The following is a 20,730-nucleotide window of genomic DNA, read 5'->3' as shown; positions in this document are numbered from 1 at the left end:
ATAACCATGAATTTCCGCAAGGACCAAATAAATCTGAATCTGAATTAAAATCATGAAGCGATCTACAATAAAAATTGATGGGAAAATCAAGGCAAAATTAAAATCATAGAGGAAATAAATTCAGAGAGTTTAAATCACACACTGAATGAAAACAAGAGGAAATAAAAAATAATTAAAAACTTAATTTAAAATGAATCAAAATTATGTATAAATAAAATAATACTTTCATAAATGTTCTTTCGCTTTAATAAACATTCTCATCACTCATTTATATTTCATCAACGTCAGGTTTTAGTTTATAAATGACAACAATTGTGTCATTACATAGCTAGTATCGCCATTTCCTGAAACTGAAATCATTAACTAATGATAATTCCAAGCACGGTTGATACAGAGGCATTTAATAGCACTTCAGAGGAAGGATTAAGCCGGCTTTTAGTCATACCTACAGCTGTTAGCCACAAAACATGCTTAGTGTAATTCTTTGATAATGGCATAGGAATGCTGCAAGTCATACAAGGAAAAAAATATCAATCAATGATCTACTGTAGATGAAGTGTTGATAGGAGTACTTAAAGTTAAAGAAAGGGCGCCTAAATTAACTGCATTGTGATTGGTCTTCCAATCGTAATCACCCATCAATCTCCCTCCCCTACCCACCCCTAAAAAATATATCTCTACAGGGCTTGAAATTCAACTAGGCAATTGTGTTGATGGGAGCATTTAAGGTAGGTTAAAGAAAAGATGCCAACCGCATTGTGATTGGTCACCCATCAACCTCACCTCCCCCTGCCCCACCCCTAAATAAGATATAACTCTTGAGGGCTTTAAATTCAACTATCTAATATTATGTATCCAGTATGGTGGACTGACATTCATATACTATTAAAACTAGACTGTAAATTGCAATTCGTTCACTTTTTTTAGAAATCTTGTGATGACTTTATTTAAATAAATGCTGGTACAAGCATTTTCTGGTAAAACATTGGGGACATGTAATAGTGCTGTGACAGCTTGCTAATATTTCCTTCCACAACAAGGCAGGTTACAGCAATGGTGATCTGTCGTGAGCCAAGAGGCACAGACAAGCTTACTGTACTTCATTAAAAAATATCATCACTTAAATATTACGATAATTTGCTATTGTATAATTTGTTTCATTCTTTCATTTTTTATTTTCCAAATCATTGCTTCATTCTGGACCATTTAATTTTTAACAATGGATATAAATTCTAACAATGAATGTCAATTGTATTTTCATATGTAGCGAAAGTTTTGTTTTTAATAATGCAAAATGAGTTCATAAAACAGAATGTTAATTTGTATATATAAATATTTGTTGATGGATTCAAACATGTACTACAAATGGAGAGAGGCATTATATACAAATAAATAAAAGTTTTGGTCCTCTCTCCTTCATCTTTTTTTTTCTTTGTAATGTATTATACCATATGGACAATTGTCTGAAATAAAAGTTGAATTGAATTGAATAGTATATAAGTATATTCCATTTGTTTGTAATAGTGTTTTGTGAATTACAAAAGCAGTTATATAACATGCAAATTATAAACTTTAATTGTTTTCATTTCATTTCCTTTATTTATTAGCCATAAAAAATACAAAATACACGGAGAATAAATCTGAACAGGCAAGGAATAACCAGTTTAAAATATAACTTTGACCCACGGAATGTTACAATTGAATTTTACAATTAGTTATACAGTAGTAGAAGAACCAAATTAAGGGGACACCTTCTATACCCAAAAAGTGGCCATTTAATAGGGTGGCTCTGAATATGGGTTGTTTTAAAAGATATACTTCTGCTTGTTTGTTTTATGGAAAGGTGTCGCCTTAATAGGGGTATACCAAAAGATGGGGGTTCCAGTGTAATTATGATTTCTGTTGATGATGATGATGATAATTTTGATTATAATAATGATCATCATCCATGCTTTATGTTTTGTTTGCAATATTCTGCACCAAAAATGCAGATAAAACAAAAAAAAACAAATAAAATTAAAATAAAAATTACCTCGAGTTTCATAACATGGAGAATAAGATTGAAATTCCAAGAAGTTCTTTTTGACAGAATGGCATCTGCCAACTGGTTCGTCCTGGAATGTCGACGAACTTCCACTGTGCCGCCACACAAACCTCGGAGCACAGGCCTATCAAGATAGAATTGTATAAAAAAACAAGATTTGAGAAATAAATTAAACTTTTGTAGCTACAAGAAATAAAGTGGTGCGGTTTTCCCAAGAAATTAAGGTAACAATCTCTGTTTAGGCAACTGGGTTGTCAAATGCCTCTGTGAAAAAGTGGTCAAGTTGAAACCTGCTAAACCGTACTGGTGGTTACGGCCCTGGATTAGATCATACAGTACAAAGGGTTATTCCTAAACTGTGCAAATCTTGAAGCAAAAAAAACTTGTTTTGCATCCCCTAATGTAGGTTTTCTCTTGTGTTTTGTTTAATTATTAATTTTTCACACATTCAACAAAATCCAATTCAATACAGTCAACTCTCCCCATGCTGGACACCCTTGGGCTGACCTAATATGTCTGGTTTTCTGAAAAGTCTGATATTCTGAATGTGTTTTTTATGATAAAAACAACAATTCGGATCTTAAGAAATGCTGGTTTTGAAGATATTTAGTTTAGTTTTTATCAAGTCTGTGGAACTACAGTAAAACTTAAATTTAGTAAGGTGGGTTTGAAAAATGGCTCAATTTTAGGTTTGGAATCCCCAAATAATGTGTAGTTGGCTACTGTATGACTCTTCTAAAACCAGACTACTGTACATTTTTTAAATTTAACCAGATTTCTGTTTATAGTGGTCCCAAATTCTTTTGAATTCAAAAACTGATATGGACTATAAACCACAGGTCAATGTACACATCTACAGTAGCTCATGTGAACCTAATACTGTACATCTTTCGAGACGAGTAGGAGGGGATTATCCCAGTGTACTAGTACACACACTACCACTGATCATAAGCTACCCAGTATAAATAAATAACAAATTTAAAATTCGTATACATACCACAACAGTGCCATCTGCCCCTGAGCTAGCTACAGAGGCACCAAGCCACTGGTCATCTTTAATATTTGGAGTTGGGGCTGTGCTGTCTGTAAAAGTTTGTAACAAAAAATGGACTTTTACTAAAAATTAAGTTTTGAATATACAGTACCACATAATATTATGTTTCAAATCTGGGGTGTTTTTTTTTTTAGAATGATTAATAATTTACAGTACTTGAAGGATATAACTTGTAATTTTTTAAGGGTGTTTTGATATCAAATATATTGTTGCTGGATTTCTTATAATTGAATGTAATCATTATTGTTTATTATATTTTGACAATTTTGAGTAATATTTTTGTTTACCCTTAGTTATAAAATGTACCTCTTCTAGATTTAAATTCATAAATGAAGTTAAATGTTTACTTTTACAATAATAAATGTTAGCCCTTGTTTACGTTATTTACGTTATTTCTTTCATATAGTTGCTGTTTCTTTCTTATTAAATTATTGTTGATAGATGAAAATGTATGCATTATGACTAATTTATTTTTTGTGACAGGAGTCAAACCTTGATTAGCGAAAGCTATTTTTTGGCTCCTTTTCACACACACATACATATTGTATTGTATAATTGTACTATTTATGTATGATGATGTGAATAAAGTTGGTATAACCTCTACGGATATTGCCATTTTATAAGTTGATACTTGATTTTTCATGCCAATAAAAGTAAATAATGAGTAATGTTCTACAGTATTGTTAGATAACTACTTAAAAGATGAATGAGTGAAATAAGTATGTCTTTAGTAGTACACCTATTAAGGGGACACCTTTGGGACCCAAAAATAGATATAAATGATGAAAAAGATGGAAATGTAACAAACATAGGCGGATCCAAGATATTTAAATGCGCTGAAATATAATAGTCTGTCAGAAACAGATTAAAAAGTAGTAGTTCATTACTGCAATTTTGCTGTCGAAGGGGTAGTAGGTGAGGGCACACCATTAGCCTGACTCCACCCCTGACAATAAAAACTACTTTTATCAAGGATATCCTTACCTTGATTATCAAAATCAATCTTAGTACATCTACCAGGGTTTGAGAATGGGGTAACCGGACATCGGTATACAGCTCCATTCTGTGTAACACTAGCACCAGTAGTGTTGGCATTTGGAGCACCTACAATTAACCTTTAGGGGAAATTAAGGAAATCAATTAAAAATAGAAATCATGTCTGTTAGACATACAGTACAAAATTTAAACTTTTCTGGCCAACAAAAAAGAGAGAAGAGTTAGGAGGTGGGCTAGTATTTAGTCCATAGTAGCAAAACAACATGCTGTACAGGTAAAGTATTTAACATTCATATTATTGCTATTACATTATAATACTGTATACTGTATATATTTTTAGACTGAAAACCAATACTACTAAGGTAAAGTATTTATTAAAATTGTTTATTTTAATTAAGTACTACTAACTATTATTAAACCTACTGTACATAATAATAATAATTATTATCATTATTCATTATATATATTAATCATAATATTCAGTGTGATGAGTAGGCCTATTATTAATTTAATTATATAAATAATCAAATGTCATCAATAAAATATTAAATGTTTTAATATATAATTCGTGATAAATCAGTGTGGTGAAAATCACTTTAAAAATGAAATACTTTACCAGTGATGATATATATCCAATTCATTGTAATCTATAATTGTTGTTAAATGTATGAAGGAATACAGCTTATAACTCACTTCCTGTATTCTATCATGTAGTGTGTCGTGTGGACTACTATCTAGGCCTACCATCGGAAATAAAAAGAATTCAAACTTACCATTTTGTGTTTCCTACGCTGTGTTGAGCTACTGAAAATCCAAAAAGACTGCCAATTTCGTCGAATTTATGTACAATTGGATAGGAAGTATCCAAGTTATATCCATTACAATATGTTATATAAAATATAAAAGTTAATATACAAGAAAAAAGTCTACGCTCCATACTTCTAGCGCTAAGTACCGGTCTTCTGTCCATTCTCAAACACACAGCTGCTGGCGAACTGACAATTTCACTGGGCTAAGATTTTTCGCCAGAACACACGGTAAGTTTTGATGTTATTCTATATTAAAATAGCGGACAGTAATGATTTGACCTCATAATAAGACAGCGTAAGAAGAGAAAAATCTGTTGGAATTGGAATACCAAGTGAGTGAATTGTTCTATTGTTTGCGAAAACAAAAGCCTTGGTCTGTTGTTCTTTTATCTGTGAATCGCTTCCTACATTGAAAAGATAAATAAATGTTTCCACTCCACACGTTCACACTCACTCAAGCGTGACATCCGCGGTTTTCGATGAAAATGATCCGGCTCGAAAGTGAAAAAAAAGAGGGCGGCAGACCGTTTAAAACAAAAAATCACATTGTACTTTTCCAATAATATTACACATTTTTATTTTTGTTTGTCTCTATATAGAATGCTTACGGTGGCGTTATAACGACTTTATTGTCTGAAAAAATAAGAATTATGGAGCATTAAATATTATATTTAGTCAGTCATTTTTATATTTTGTACACGATTAAATTCAATTCAGTTAAACTATGTGTATTATTATATGCCAACTGTTTAAAACAAGGTATTTTTTATAATTAAATATTGTATTAGATACATGTATTGCAAAGATTTAAAGAATAAAATAATAGGAGACACGATTTTCTTTTCTTATAGGCTTGCTAGTACCTATAACTTTTTTAAGGTATTTGTTTGTGTGATGTAAGGCACTTTGTTAAAAGTGCCATATAAATTAATATAAAACATAACGATATAGCCTTTCTAACGGTACGTTTATTAGATTCCCTCATATTGATGTTAGCTGTCTTCTGTTAAACTTAAACAAGATCTATGAAAAAAACTGAATTGCTTATCTTATATTTTATATAATTCAATTATGTATTTATTATGAATCCGGAATAAATTGAATTGAAATTGAATTAAATTAATAATATTGTTGAGAAAATGTGTTATTCAATCTGCAATATTTGAACATATCACCTCTAATTGGCTTATCGCTACTAATGTTCAGAATGTTTTTTTTCCTTCTCGTTTTTTGTGTTACCTCCACCATAACTGGGCATCGTCGTTGGACAAACCATGTTTACCTACAATTGATGTTATCCTTGATAAATTACCCTATCAAACGCCCTTAACAAACTCGCTTCACAATTTAACATTAGAGGCCAAGTAGGCCTATGGAATGGATCCGGTCTTTTCTATTCGATGGATTTCAAAAGATTTTATTTCACGGATCTATCAGTGGCCCACGTTCTGTAAATCCGTAATTTAGGACCAACTTTAATTTATTCATCAACGATATTTCTTCATGCTTCTTGTCTCAAAATGAATTTCTACACGGATTGAAGTGTTTTTACATTCTGCTTACTTTTGTATTTTTATGAATGGTTTTTTGATATTTTTTGTTTGGATAGTCTGATATATTTATTATTACCGCGTAGTTATACAACTATTAGGCCTAAAAGTAGTAGGTTTGTGTTGTATATCTTCATTTTAAACATTAAATGTAAATAAATGTCATTTGCCATCTAAATTGTCATTTATCTCTTGTGACTCTTTACTGTCAGGAAATATTTCTTTTATTTTTAAATGTAATAAAAACAAATTATACAGGACTCCCCTGATTTATAATGTAAACATCCTTTTTATTTCAATATATAGGCCTATCATCAACGCGACAATCCCGTAGTGAGGTTAAATGAGTTGCACATTCGGGGAATCACCTATTTGATTAAAAGCCGCTTATGTCAATAAATTTCACTGTCATTGCACGTCTTGTCTGTCTTGAGCACTTCCCAGGGACGAAAATGCACACGGCAGTGTGTTAGTTGATGACGTTGACTTGTTTTTGGTCACTGAAGCATGTAGGGAGTTTGCCAGCATGGCAAGGTGGAAGCCGTTTTCCGTCCTAATTTGGGGTATCGTTTGGTTTTCACTAGTTTCTTTCATTTATTTTGTTTATTATGACAACAATATAAGTAGTAGTAACGATGGGTCGAAATCTACAGAAGATAAGAATGCGGTTGATAAGAATAATGCGGTTAAGCATGAGCGCTTAAGTTTTGATAACAAGCCTGCACAGCAAATCAATATTGTCGGTGAAATCTACAACAAGAAAAAGACGGAAGAAATCGCAGGACGTCGCTTAGAAAAAGTTAATAATTATGCAAATAAAAATGAACCAGTTGGTAAAGATCATATTTTTCAAGAGAATGATAAAACTTACGATGGTGTAGCTACTCACAAAGATCCCGATCGTAATGAAGCCGTTTTAAAGAAATCGAGACAAGTTCGGCTACGAGGGGGAAACGTGAGGCTTAGCCCTCCAGACGGCTTGGGTCATAACATAGATCCGAAAAATGCACTCCCGCAACACGGTCTTCACCCGGCAAGGACAGGACCAGGAGAGGATGGAAGGCCCGTGCATTTGACAGGCAAAGAAAAACAAAAATCTATAGCTGATGCAAAGTTGCACGGATTTAGTTTGATAGTTAGTAATCTGGTATCGGTTGAAAGAACAGTAAAAGATACAAGGGAACCCATGTAAGTTTATTATCAATGTTTTTTGTGGCGGGGGGGGGGGGGGGGGTGGAGGGGATTTTGTACCTATATAAAATATATATCTTTACATATAATTTAATCAATTTTGAAAGTTAGATTCTTACAGTAATAGTATTGTTCAGTATTAGAATATTATTGTTATTAAAAGGCCTTTTTAGTTATTTTACAATTTAAAATGGCCGAATTAATTACTGTATATTTTATTTATTAAAAAAAAGAATGGTACATGATATTTATACCAAAACATGTTTTTATTTAAAGATGTATTGTCCCTTTGACAAATTCCAACAAAATAAAAATTAAAAGATTTTTTAAAAAGTGGGTCAATTTGAACTAAATTTAAACGTTGAGGGAAGCATATTATTTTAAAACCACGTGACTGAAACCACTCTCTCTGCTGGGGCTGGGTGGGGAGGGTAACATAATCATGGAAGCGAGAATTGGAACAAAAATATAGTTCAAATTGTATGGCATCTCTACATAACCCATCTAAAATATATATTGCACTTGATTTAGATTAATTTCCTTATTTTCGAGAGAAGTTGCAAGGCGCTGGATTCTTTTTCCAAAGTTCGTTACAATTCTCGCTTCCATGATTATACTATGCTGCCCTCAACGTTTAAATTTAGTTAGACTGTATGCCAATTTGTCCTTAGGCCAATTTTTGTCCTTTCGGCAATTTAACCATACGGCAATTTGTTCATACAGCAATGTATACGTGTGTCCGTACGGCAATATTATTTTGTTTGTCACTTAATAAATATTATGTCTTTAACGCCATTTGTTTGGCTTACGGGAGCGGAATTGTTCGTACGACAACGTTTGTCTATTTTGGCCCTAATGGCCACCCATAGAAAACTTCCTCGCGATCTGTGTGAGAACACATTCTCAACCGCGACGAGTTGTAAACAATCCTAATTTAGCATCATGTATAATGCGTGGTTTAAAATCTTTGTTTACTTTCGCTTGTGACGATTTTCCCGACAAAATGTAATCAAATTAATTTACCTGTTAATTTACGTAAACTTGTTGTTTTTGGCTCAAATTTTCAACTTAAAGTGAATAACTTTAATATTACTTTGATAAATTTAGAATATTTTGACCTTCATTTTTTTGTGTTTCAAGGGACAATACATCTTTAATTAATAATTATTTCTCTTCATACGTCTTTCCTCTTTATACAGTATATATATAAATATTGTAAACTGCTATAGTTTCGACTTAACCACTTCATTTTGTTTTTCTTTTAGGTGTCGATCACTGCATTACAAGCCACCTTTACCGCCAGTCTCTGTAATCATAGTCGTTCATAACTCGGTATGGTCCGTCCTCTCACGACTTCTCCATAGCATTGTAAACAGGACGCCAGACAAATTGTTATTTGAGATTATTCTTATAGATGACTTCAGCGACGATGGTAAGAATCTTTCTTTTAAAATGCACAATAATTGTACAATTATTATTAAACTGTTATTATTATATGCCTTCCCAGAGTGGAAACCGGATAAAAAAAAAATGTGGAATAATCTGCGACTTGCAGCCTACTGGGCTAAATTGCGCACCTGTGTGGACAACAAATACCATAACTTCTTCCCTAAGGGTGCCTTGTGTCAAGTGCTGCCACCAAACGACGCCCGTTTGTCTGTTCACAACGACAGGGGCTGAATGGACGAGTACAACGGGGTAATACCCTACTCTACCCTAGTTCTTTAAAATGCACACAAGCAAAATGTGTACACTGAACCTCCAGTTTTAAGTCCTTATTCAAGAAGACCTGAACAATGGTTGAGGAATGTTTTGAACCTGTGCCAATTGTATATGGCTATGGTTTGCGGTGTCCCTGCCTTAATCGCTCGGCCACTCAGCTAACTTACAGTTAGTATACAGTAATCTATAATTTATAGTATGTTTATATTTTTTAGCCGATTTATTGACAAATTTAAAGGTTTTACCCCAAAAATTGAAAGCTAAGGTGAATGTTCTACGGATGCAAACAAGACAAGGTCAGACCAAAGCGCGGTTAGAAGGAGTCCGTGCAGCTAAGGGGGATGTTATTGTCTTCGCTGATCCCTACTGTGAAGTTGGCATTAAATGGTAAGCACTGTGCAATAGCCTTAATAATTAATTGTATGACTAGTTAAAATAGTCCCTACCGTAAATCTTCTAATTGTAACCCTGGGTTATTATTCTTTTGATTGTTTTTAGGGTGGGTTACTATTAGAAAGGGGTTACTATTAGAGTAGTGGGTTACTACTACTACTACTAATCTTAAAGTAGGCACCTGAAAATAATAACCCACCCCCAAATTTTCTAGTCAGCAAATCCTGGCAAAATAATAAAACAGTACGACGAGTAAACAAATTTGGTTGAACTCTAACTTTATATTATAAACTCAAAACTACTCAATCCTCCCCCACTCCTGAGATCAACATGCATGCATCTCTTATTTTCAAAATATGGCTGCATCATAAGTTTTTGTGACTCTATTAGTAACCCCCATGGGTGACTATTAGAGTAGTGGGTTATTATTATAGATTGACTTATAAGGTGGGTTACTATTAGAAGCGGGGTTACTATTAGAGTGTGGGTTACTATTAGAAAATTTATGGTATTCTATTAGGCTAATCGGCTGTACAGTTAAAAGTCAAAAGTGCCATTATCATTGTTCTAAAATCAGTGGGTACATCTGATTTTTTAAATATCTGCTCTTCTAAATATTATACATCATCTGTAAAATGTCACATCAAATCTCAGATTGTGTCCTATAAATTTTTGAACATTTTACTCTTGGTGTCTGGAACAAAAACCTGTCTACTTTGGTGGAGTTTAAATAGGTCTAAACAAAATGATCAATGTTTAGAATTTTAAATTCTGTTTTTATTGTTTTATTTTATATTTCATTTTTTCAAGTTGAAAAGATTTTTTTTAAAGAAAAAATCATTTTTTTCATCAAAAAATTCACATAAGACACAACTTTGCGCTGATTACTTGCCGCATTATGGGAGTATGTTTCCATACGTGTTTGATCCAAAATGACTGGGGTAATAATGTCAGTAGCGCAGTGAGCGTCTTTCTTAGATGGATACTTGCGCTTTACAAATTTCCATTATTATTATTATTATAATTAATACTGGGATTGTCATGACAATCTCCACACATTTTAAAATAAAAGATAAAAATTACAAATTGCAAATAAGAAAATAAAAAAATAATAATAATAAAAAATGTGCGGATGGAGGTCAAAATAAGTTGCGGACAACTTTAATATTTAAACCTTAAGGACCTAAAAAGTGTTCTTTAATAAGGGTTCTATTTAATAATTAATTGTATTTTGTATATTAAACAAATTAATATACCATTTATATAGGTTAGAACCACTTGTTGACCGTTTAAACCATAACAGCACCATTATAGCGACACCGATTGTTGACAGAGTTGACACTGAAACCTTTGAACAGTTCAGAAGCCAACCAGTACGAGGTGGTTTTAAGTGGAACCTGGACACAAGATGGATGATGTTGGGATTGGACGAGTTGAAAGACAGACAAAAGGACACTACAGTATCATATCCGTAAGTATACAAATACTAGACTGTTATGTTTGGTTCCCACTAGAGGCGCAACACAAGGAGGTAACGTAAGTGAGTTGTCCAATCGCAAGTAATGGATTATTCGAACTGTCCCCTGTCATTGGTCAACACACTTGCATTACGTTTACGTCCTTGCGTTACGTTCTAGTGGGAACCAAGCTTTACATTCATTCTTCAACTCCAAGGTTATATACCCATGTTTTAGTGTAAAAGGACAGGCGTGTATGTTCGGGTGAAGGAGGTTTCTGGCCGGAGTTCTAACAAATCTGATATAACAGAACATTATAGTGACTATAGCTTGGATCCCACTTAGACACAACAGCTTGTGAAACACCCCATTTACGTAGCCTTTGGCGTACCATGGGTATATACGTGACGGCCTATTTGGTTATAACTATGACACCTGATTCTCGGTAGTGTATGTATAATTTCTACAAGTAACATATGTATCATCTGTGCCTGTATTGATGCTATGTTATCACATAGTGTCACATGTGAAGCATGTGTCACACTGTATTACAGAATTTGCCTATGATACTGGACAAATTATGCCATATGTGGAGATACAGTAGAGAGGCCTACTAATATCCATAAAAGAGAATAAATGTCCTTATTTCATATTTTTGCAGCACATTTTAAATAAATAAATGTATGGTTTACTGTTAGTAACAATCAGTCCTGTGTTTTAACAGTAACTTCCTTTGCCTGTATTTCTAATCACACAGTACACTGTATTGCTATCAAACTTCTGCTAGTTCAGGAAGTATGAATATCCTTGATAAACACTAGACAGGTATCTGGAAGGCTATACTGCATTTTTTACACTGGGTGGTAATTAATTTATTCATGTGAATCAGGGCATTGGTTATTTCATTTACTTTTTGCCGTGTAACAAAATTCTATGCCAATCATAAGAGTTCAGGACAATTAAATATATAATGAAACTAAAAATATATTCATTTCATAATATTCATAACTTAACATAATATGTTAACTTCTTAACACATTCACTTAGCATATTTAATTTCTTAGCATATTAATTTTCTTAAACATAATTATTTATTTCTTAACAATATCATTTTAGCATAACTTTCTTAACACAATTCATATTTTGGCATATTCATTTCTTAATAACATAATCATAGTTTAGCATATTCATTTTTTAACATAATCATAATTGTAGCATCAACGTTGCTCAAATATTCCTGGGCGCTCATATAAAAGATTTTGAAAATAAGGATTAAAATTGAAGCTATTATTTTTTTTTAATTTATTAAATTTCTGCCATGTATTCAATACAAAGAAAAAGACAAAACGATATAAAATATAAAAGGCAAGGAAAGACCAAACAGGTGCTAAACACCTATGCTAGTTGGTCAACCCAGAACAGTGCGCAGAAATAAACAAAATAATACATTCTACAATTAAAGCATCTACAAGAAACTGACCAACTATAAACATTTTCAACATCAAAAATATTTTTAAAATAATACTACTTTTGATGCTATACAATTTGGGCCTACTACTACATTAAAATGTCTTTGTATGTCTTATGTCATGGCAATTAATTAATAATAGTAATAATAATAAATATACAAATATGTATACTGTATACTGGAGATATATATTTATATTCAATGTGTAGGCCTAGAACAAAACTAGGCAGAAACAAAACAGAGGTCACTTTCTCAAGGGCCCTATCTGGCTGTACCAAGTGACTCATTGACCAATCAAATATCACCATGATGAAAAATGCGTGGAAACAGGAAAAGAGGCTTTATCACTCATTTGCATATTGAATGCATTTTCATAATACTATATTTTTGTTTTTAATTCTTCTTAAAGAAGGCTGTAGAGAGTGTGGGGATGTGTCTGATTTGACTTAAATTTATGTAAATTCTTGCAAAACCAGTGTGTCATCTAGAGAGACATGACGATCTTTAGGGTCTGTTACTGTATGGCCATTATTTCCCGCGTAGGTTGCGTTTCTATCCACCAAATGTAGGATCAGCCCATGAAACTAACTAAGTCTAAATGGGCCCTAGGTCTACATTGAGCGGTAAGTGGCCAAGCGGTTAAGACATTGGAACCGTAATACCTTGCTATATTAACATCGGCAAGGGTTCGAGCCTAATTCGCTCCATGGTTCTGGTGGTAGAACGAGTCTTCTCGGATAAGTACTATAAACCGTAGGTCCAGTGTATACATCTAGCTCGTGTGCACTTTAAAGAACATAGTACGTCTTTTGAGACGAGTAGGGGTTACCCCGGTGTACTAGTATACACACAGCCACTGTCACTCATCAAGAGGCCCCTTGATTATCAGCATACGCTATTTAGGATCACCCTCTATAAATAAGGTGTAATTAAAAAAAAGGGGCTCCCCCAGAGACCCACACCACACTTAAATATGCCAGCTCACAAATCTATTAATACAGATTATGTTTACATTATGTAATCTTTTTCTTTCCAGAACTGCTGTTATAATGGAAAGTATTTTTGCAGTGAACAAGAAATTCTTTGAACATATTGGCATGTTTGATACTGAAATGGAAGGCTGGGGTGCTGAAAACATTGAGCTCTCTTTCAGGGTAATCCATTTTATATAACGGCTAAATAAATTCATTTGATTGGACAATTGTGGTTCAAATGATACAAAATATGTGCCCTATAGTTACGCTCATATAGCGCATCCTATTTTTATAGGCAAAAGACCAGAAAGTATAGCAACATTGCTTTGCACTTGCTCCAGCGAGTGTGCAATGTATATACTCTACATATTATTTGTACCTAAATTAAAAACAAATTTTATCCTCACAAATCTGTAGCCAGGAGTTTTATAGAAGAGTTCTTTTTTAAATTTTTTTATACAGAAGGGGTGCGAAAGTTGTAATGGTTTAGATTATAATTTGGAATATTTAACATTACTTTCACTGCTAGTCTCTAGTTTTCAAAAGGCAGTTCAGCCTTTGAACCCCCAAACACTCATGGCTACGGGCCTGTGCCATAACAATGTATAATTGTTTGAACATGCATGAATTCTTTCATTTTTTTTTAGACATGGATGTGTGGTGGCAGTATAGAAGTTGTTCCTTGTTCCCGCATTTTTCATCTATTCCGTGGTGTTCAACATTATTCTTACCCTAGTGGGTTGCAGGAAGGATTCATCCGGAACTCGATGCGAACGGCTCAGCTGTGGATGGATAATTATAAAGACAAATTTATGCTTACTCTACCAAGGTCAATCAAGGTCAATACTATTACTATACTCCTAAAATATATTTTTTTAAATATACTGTATCCTCTAGTGTAATCCCACCCCCTAGAATACAAAATTGGACGAAAACCCTGATTTGGGATCAAAATGATAGGTAAGCATCTGAGAGAAGCCTACAATACATCCAGACCATAAATCAATACTGGGTCTACACCCAGTGATATGCCTGTTTGTGAAATCAGACATAAAGTAGGAGGTGGCATTATGCCTGAAGTGGGATTATAACCGAGGATATAATAATGATAATTGTTTTTTTATCACAACAGTTATTTTCTTAAAATGTGTGTTATTAGGACTATTTAAAAATATTTTCTTTTGCTAAAAGTATAAATTATTTTTTTTAGGATAAATCATATGGTAGTCTAACTGCCAGCCAGAAACTCAAGAAGGACTTACAATGCAAGAACTTTGATTGGTATTTGAAAACTGTTTACCCATACCCACTACTAACATCCAACAGAATCAAAGCATTTGGACAGGTAAGGAGAAATATTTGATCATTACAAATTGTAGTTGTGAATTACTGATTGATAAGTGATTTAGCAATTACTTTCTATGAAAACTCTTGTATGATTTCTATACTTTTTATAGTATAAAAGTAATGGGACAATTTTAGAAATACTCCAGTCAAGAGGCTGATCTAGGGAGAGTCCAGGGAAAATGGTAAAATGGCTGAATGTAATCTAATATTCTATCTTTTGCATTGTAAATCTTGAAATTTATGAGCTCTCCTATTTTTCCCTTCGTTCTTTGCCCCACCTATAAAGACAGTTGTAATAGTTAGGCAAAATTGAAACGTTGCAGCAGAGATCTCAGCTTCATTATATATAATGTATTTTTTAAATAAAATACATCCAAATATACTAGAGGGTGCTATTAAGATAAACATCTCTGGCATCATCATCATCAGCATCATCTGGCATCATCAGCATCATCATCATCATCATCATCATCATCAGCAGCATCATCTGGCATCATCAGCATCATCATCATCATCATCATCAGCATCATCATCAGCATCATCTGGCATCATCAGCATAGTATGCTAGGTGTGCTCCTTGTGGGAAGGGTTATCAGGAGACCATTTTAGAACTGCAAACAAGGATGTTGAACACCAAGCAATGTGGTCACTAACTAGAATTATTAATAGGCCTACTAAAAAATAGTTAATGTAATACTTAGTGTAGTATAGATAATTAAGTCTAATATAATATATAATGTAGTCAGTATTACATAGTATACTAATTTATGATGTAATGCAAAATAATGTTAGATATGAATCATAATGATTTGTGTATTGTTTTACAGGTTTTTAATCAAGAAAAAACACAAAATCTTTGTTTGGACAGCTATGCACGTACCATCGGTTCATCTGTGTATTTAAACAAATGTGATAAAGCCAGCTTAAATCAGGTAGAGTATTTGAAAAGGCAATGATAAAGCCAGTTTAAATCAGGTAGAGTATTTGAAAAGGCAATGAATACACCTGCTTCCCTTAAATCTCCTAGCTACTGAATCCCAATTAATATAGGCACGGATTTAGACAGGGTATAAACAGATTCCCCTTAAATTTGTCTTTTTTACTTCTTTAAAAAAATAATGACTATGCATGTGATGCAAATCTTTGAAGGATGATCAAACAGTCGGTGGTTCCCGCAAAGAACACATGCATCTCTAACATACACAAACAAATGTTAAGTCACTTAAATTTAAGAATATCTTTTTAATTTTAAAAAATGTATTTGTTCTAGGTGTTTACCCTGTCTTCTCGTAGTGAACTTAAATGGAATAACTTGTGTATTGAAGTGCCTGTTAGCAAGTATCGTAGTGGCGTACAGCCTAGGCTAGCTGAATGCTCCAGATCGGGTAGCCATCAATCTTGGATTCATTCAGAGGTGATTTTGAAACTTTTTGTTTATTATACAAATCAAATAATTAATGTTTATTTATGAAGACAAGATGGAAGGTTATAGACCATTCACAATGCAGCAATCGGATGTTGGCTGTCACCATTACAGGTTTTGTTATAATAATAATATCCTGGATTTATATAGCGCCTAATGTTGTGAAACCTCTAAGCGCTGTACATCAACTAATACGAAAAAAGGGGAATTCCAACCATGGCATATCTGTATTGACAAAATAAACGAAATGAAATGAAATGGAGTAGAGCATTTTTAACCTGCTCACAACATTTCCAAAATTGAAAACTGAACATACAATAGAACCATTAATAGAACTTTTACTGTGCGGTAGAACGAATACTGAATGGCACATGATATGATATTACCCAATTAGATAGCAAGTCCTAGCGTGTCATAGCGTGTTCCTATATTTTCAAAATATGAATATTGCAAGAAACAGTGGCTGTATTCACCATTCACACTTAGGCTGAGGGAACACCCTAAAATAAAACTCTTCTATTTAAAATTAATATAATTTAATGGAAATACTTATATATTTATTGAATTAAGTGAAATACTCTGTCAACTGTCAAAAAGGAGCGAGGTACAGTAGAAAAACGAGTATGTGGATGACAAGTGTAATTGAATGGTTAACAGAAAAAGGTGTAAAACATCAAGGAGTGGACCTGTTAATGAAAGTGAGAAGCAGAAAATTGCATCCGTAGATACGGCACCTAGAGAGAGAGACTTAGTATTTATGGAAATACCTCACTTAATTGTAATTGAGGAATACAGTATCTCCCATGCCCATGTGATTAAAAACTTAATATTATTACTTTTTATAAAGAGTTGCATATTATTATAAATACTTTTTTTATCTCTTTTATTTAGCCTGGTTGGTTGTTACACAAAGGCAGTGGCTTGTGCCTGAGTTACGTAAAAGGCAGTTCACCATTACTAGCAGTTATGAGTACATGTATCGAGGAACTAACGCAGAAATGGAAGTTTAATATATACCATGAAATTTAAGATTAATTTTTATTTTTGTCTGTTTATTTCGTGCGTAGCTTACCTGGATAAAACGACAATAGCCTTTCTCCTTGAAGAGCGAGATATAACTCAAAGAGAAGAAGAATTTTCATTGAACACCCTTCTCCACACTACTGTTAGTTTGTGTAATTTCACTGGTTCCTTTAATGACCGTTTTTAATTAATCAATTTTAATTAATTAATTAATTTCAATATCCAGTATCCAATTCACACAAAAATGTAACATATTGTTACATTTGTACAAACATGTAAAACGTTTCCGTGTAAAATCTTTGACAGACCTCATATGTAATACAACAGCAGTATATGCGCATATGTGCGTATATAGTTTTTTTACGTTTATGTTACTTTATACTGCAAACAAAACTAGCGTGTGAAAGCATTGTAACTTATACCCTTTTCACACCTGGTTTGCATAGTGTGAATACAATTTTGTGGAAAATCTCCCAAAATTTCACATGGGTCCTCTGTGAAAAAAACACTGATGAGAGGTCTGTTTTTGTTCCGTGATGTTCCGAGTTCTTACTGCGCACACGTGTGTTTTCCTGGTATTAAACTGGCCAATCATAGTAATCAAGCAGCATGCAACTACGCTTTCCTTCCGAGATTTCTCGGTTTGTGTATGCGTAATAAATCGGGAGATCAAAGTTGTAACAATTTATGCAGATGTGAAAAGGGTATTTGTAAGATTATCCTGGGGGATTATCCATGTAACAATTTGTTACATTTGTGTTGTATGTGTGAATCGGGTATTAGCATTATTTTGATATTACCAACCAGTTTAAAATAATAGTAATTTTAATCTTAAGTTTTAAATGCATAACTGCTTAAATTATAACATGAGTATATTTTTGTGTAATTTGCATGAAAATATATATAATTGTATACTGTATCTGATGGTGCTGCAAATTTGCCAATATTGGACAATAGACAGATTTCTATATATTTCTATGTTTTATAAAAGGTCTTTAAATTTAATTTGATAAAAGTACTCCTTATATGTTATTAATACATTTCTATATTTTATGGTGCTAAATAAATAAGTATGTATAATGTTTATTTATAATTTATTTTTACAATCTAATGTGATGTTTTAGTTAATAACATTGACAGTAGAACCTCTGATTTAGGACACACCTATTAAGGGAGACACACCTATTAAGGGAGACACACCTATTAAGGGGGACACACCTATTAAGGGGGACACACCTATTAAGGGGACACACCTATTCAGGGAGACACACCTATTAAGGGGACACACCTATTAAGGGAGACACACCTATTCAGGGAGACACACCTATTCAGGGAGACACACCTATTAAGGGGACAACAGTGTTAGATACAGTATATGCTTAAAGATATATTGTCCACCTGAAAAATAATTTTTTTATATTTGTTGAATATGCCCTTTTAATGTCACACAATAGTTATTCATTTTGACCAAAAATTGGATCTAAACAAAAATTAAAACAAAAAATAGTCAAATTGGCTGCCAGCCGATGGGGTTTTGGTTGAATTTAAGTTTATTTGTCATTTTATAAGTGAAAACATTATTTTTTCAGGGTTTTTTTCTACGGAAGTGAGTAACTTTGTTAAAACTACAAAATAGCCTATTCAAAGTCTGATTTTATTCATCTTAATTTTTCATGTTTTTAAGGGACAATACATCTTTAATAGGTTTTTCTAAAGCATATATGTCAATATTATTCCTTTGCATTCAATATATCTTTGAGTTTGGATTGGACCAAAAAATGAGTGTAGGAGTATTTGTGTTTTTGTAGGAACATTCCTAAATGTGGACTTATATCCTAGAGTGGGCTTTTAATTGAGGGTGGGCTTAAATACAGGTATAGGCTTATAAGGTTAGGCTCTACTACGATGGACTTGTAACATAGGATGGGAACATTACCCCAGGGTTGGGTTATACCCCAATGAACTTATTAAAAAAAGATGGACCTTTTCCTAAATTACAGTAGGCCTACCTTAATAACAATAATGACATATCTATTTTTAATTATCATAAATATCATGAATAAAACATATTTTATTTTTTTATTAGTTAAAACTGTTGAATTGTATAGTGTTACATGAATTCCTGTATTAAGATTTTCATGAAATAATTTTAATAATTAATGACAAATTTCTTTTTTTTTCCAGGAAAAAAAAAGAAATTTGTTATCTACTGTAACTATATATTTTATTATGTCTTTCTCGAAATGGCTGAATAATTTTAAATGTGCAGATTTGTAATTGTTTTATAGAAAAAGTGTTTAAAAGTAGTATTTTTTAGAGCTTAGATTAGAAAACACAAGAAATTGTGAGAAGTGTGTTATTTTTAACCACTAGATTAGGAACTTTAGACGTAGAAAAAAAAATAACACAAGAAAATAAGACAAGGTTACTATCAATGCAATATAAAAATGGTGCTATTTTTTGATACATTTTAATTTTATAATATTCTTTTGTATTCTTGCTGCTGGCATTTAATATGCGTTTATATTATTGTATGGTTGATTTTAATTATTTAGTGGAAGTGTCTTCCGATCCAACTATGTTTTCCAATACTGACTAGATATTACTCCATCCCATCCTACCTTTCGGGAATGCCCTGTAGTATATAGTCCCCAATTTAATTTTTTCTTGGTTCCAACTAGGACGCAACGCAATGTGAGAACATAGTTACGTAAGCGTAACGAGAGTAATTTGACCAATCAAATGTAATGGATAATGATTATCCAAACTGTTGCTTTGTCATTGGTCAGTCGCTTGCGTTGCTCTTTGTGTTGAGTCTCTTGTGGGAACCCAGCTTTTTTCATTGGGATATTAGCTAGCTTCCAGGCTTATTCTCTTTGTCGTAGGCCTAATGTTATGTGATGTAATATACTGTAGCTAGCTTGACTATCCAATACTTTCAATAAATCATACATTTGAATGTCAATGTTTATTATACGAAATAAAGAACAACCATTTAAAGTATAAAGCTATATATATATAGTGTTTGTTGTCATTCATTTATATTTATTTATAATATTTATTAATTAAAAAAAAAAGAGGAAACCATATGGGCTTTTTAAATAGATATTTAAAAAGTACTGTATATACAAAAACAAAAATAAACTGGACATGGAAATTAAAAAATGAATAGCAACACATTTTTCGCACCTCGTACAGGGGACGGAAGCATTGTGTTTTCTACGGCTGAAAAATTTGTATTGTGTCTGGAAACTCGGACCGGGCATGCGCAAACCCCAA

At 32.9% G+C, this 20,730-nt stretch overlaps 2 protein-coding genes across 2 annotated transcripts in view; one reads left to right on the top strand and one right to left on the bottom strand.

The window, feature by feature from the left end:
- Positions 1-5,326, bottom strand: part of LOC140040321 (integrin alpha-8-like) — a 45,981-nt gene extending 40,655 nt beyond the window's left edge. The window contains exons 1-4 of the mRNA XM_072086216.1: positions 4,868-5,326; positions 4,083-4,213; positions 3,042-3,127; positions 2,033-2,168 (exon numbers count right to left, since the gene is read on the bottom strand). Of these exons, the coding sequence (XP_071942317.1) occupies positions 2,033-2,168; positions 3,042-3,127; positions 4,083-4,213; positions 4,868-5,064 (550 nt within the window). The 5' untranslated portion in view covers positions 5,065-5,326. The remainder of the gene's footprint in view (positions 1-2,032; positions 2,169-3,041; positions 3,128-4,082; positions 4,214-4,867) is intronic.
- A 1,644-nt stretch (positions 5,327-6,970) lies between these two features.
- Positions 6,971-20,443, top strand: LOC140039767 (polypeptide N-acetylgalactosaminyltransferase 13-like). The gene is made up of 10 exons (XM_072085403.1): positions 6,971-7,641; positions 8,910-9,076; positions 9,582-9,753; positions 11,027-11,230; positions 13,721-13,838; positions 14,306-14,497; positions 14,869-15,003; positions 15,833-15,937; positions 16,276-16,419; positions 17,320-20,443. The coding sequence occupies exons 1-10, from the start codon at positions 6,980-6,982 to the stop codon at positions 17,455-17,457; spliced, it is 2,037 nt and encodes a 678-aa protein (XP_071941504.1). The 5' UTR covers positions 6,971-6,979; the 3' UTR covers positions 17,458-20,443.
- Positions 20,444-20,730: the final 287 nt, after the last annotated feature.

This window comes from Antedon mediterranea, chromosome 1, assembly GCF_964355755.1.
Source record: "Antedon mediterranea chromosome 1, ecAntMedi1.1, whole genome shotgun sequence".
NCBI classification, from domain to species: domain Eukaryota; kingdom Metazoa; phylum Echinodermata; class Crinoidea; order Comatulida; family Antedonidae; genus Antedon; species Antedon mediterranea.
The sequence above is the reverse complement of the archived record's forward strand: the minus strand, read 5'-3'. Positions and strand labels throughout refer to the sequence as shown.

Bases quoted from the DNA above. Each gene is read 5' to 3' on its own strand.
- LOC140039767 (XM_072085403.1), top strand. From the start codon at position 6,980: ATGGCAAGGTGGAAGCCGTTTTCCGTCCTAATTTGGGGTATCGTTTGG. The intron at 9,077-9,581 runs GTAAGAATCTTT...TATATTTTTTAG, and splicing joins AGATGACTTCAGCGACGATG to CCGATTTATTGACAAATTTA. The intron at 11,231-13,720 runs GTAAGTATACAA...TTTTCTTTCCAG, and splicing joins GACACTACAGTATCATATCC to AACTGCTGTTATAATGGAAA.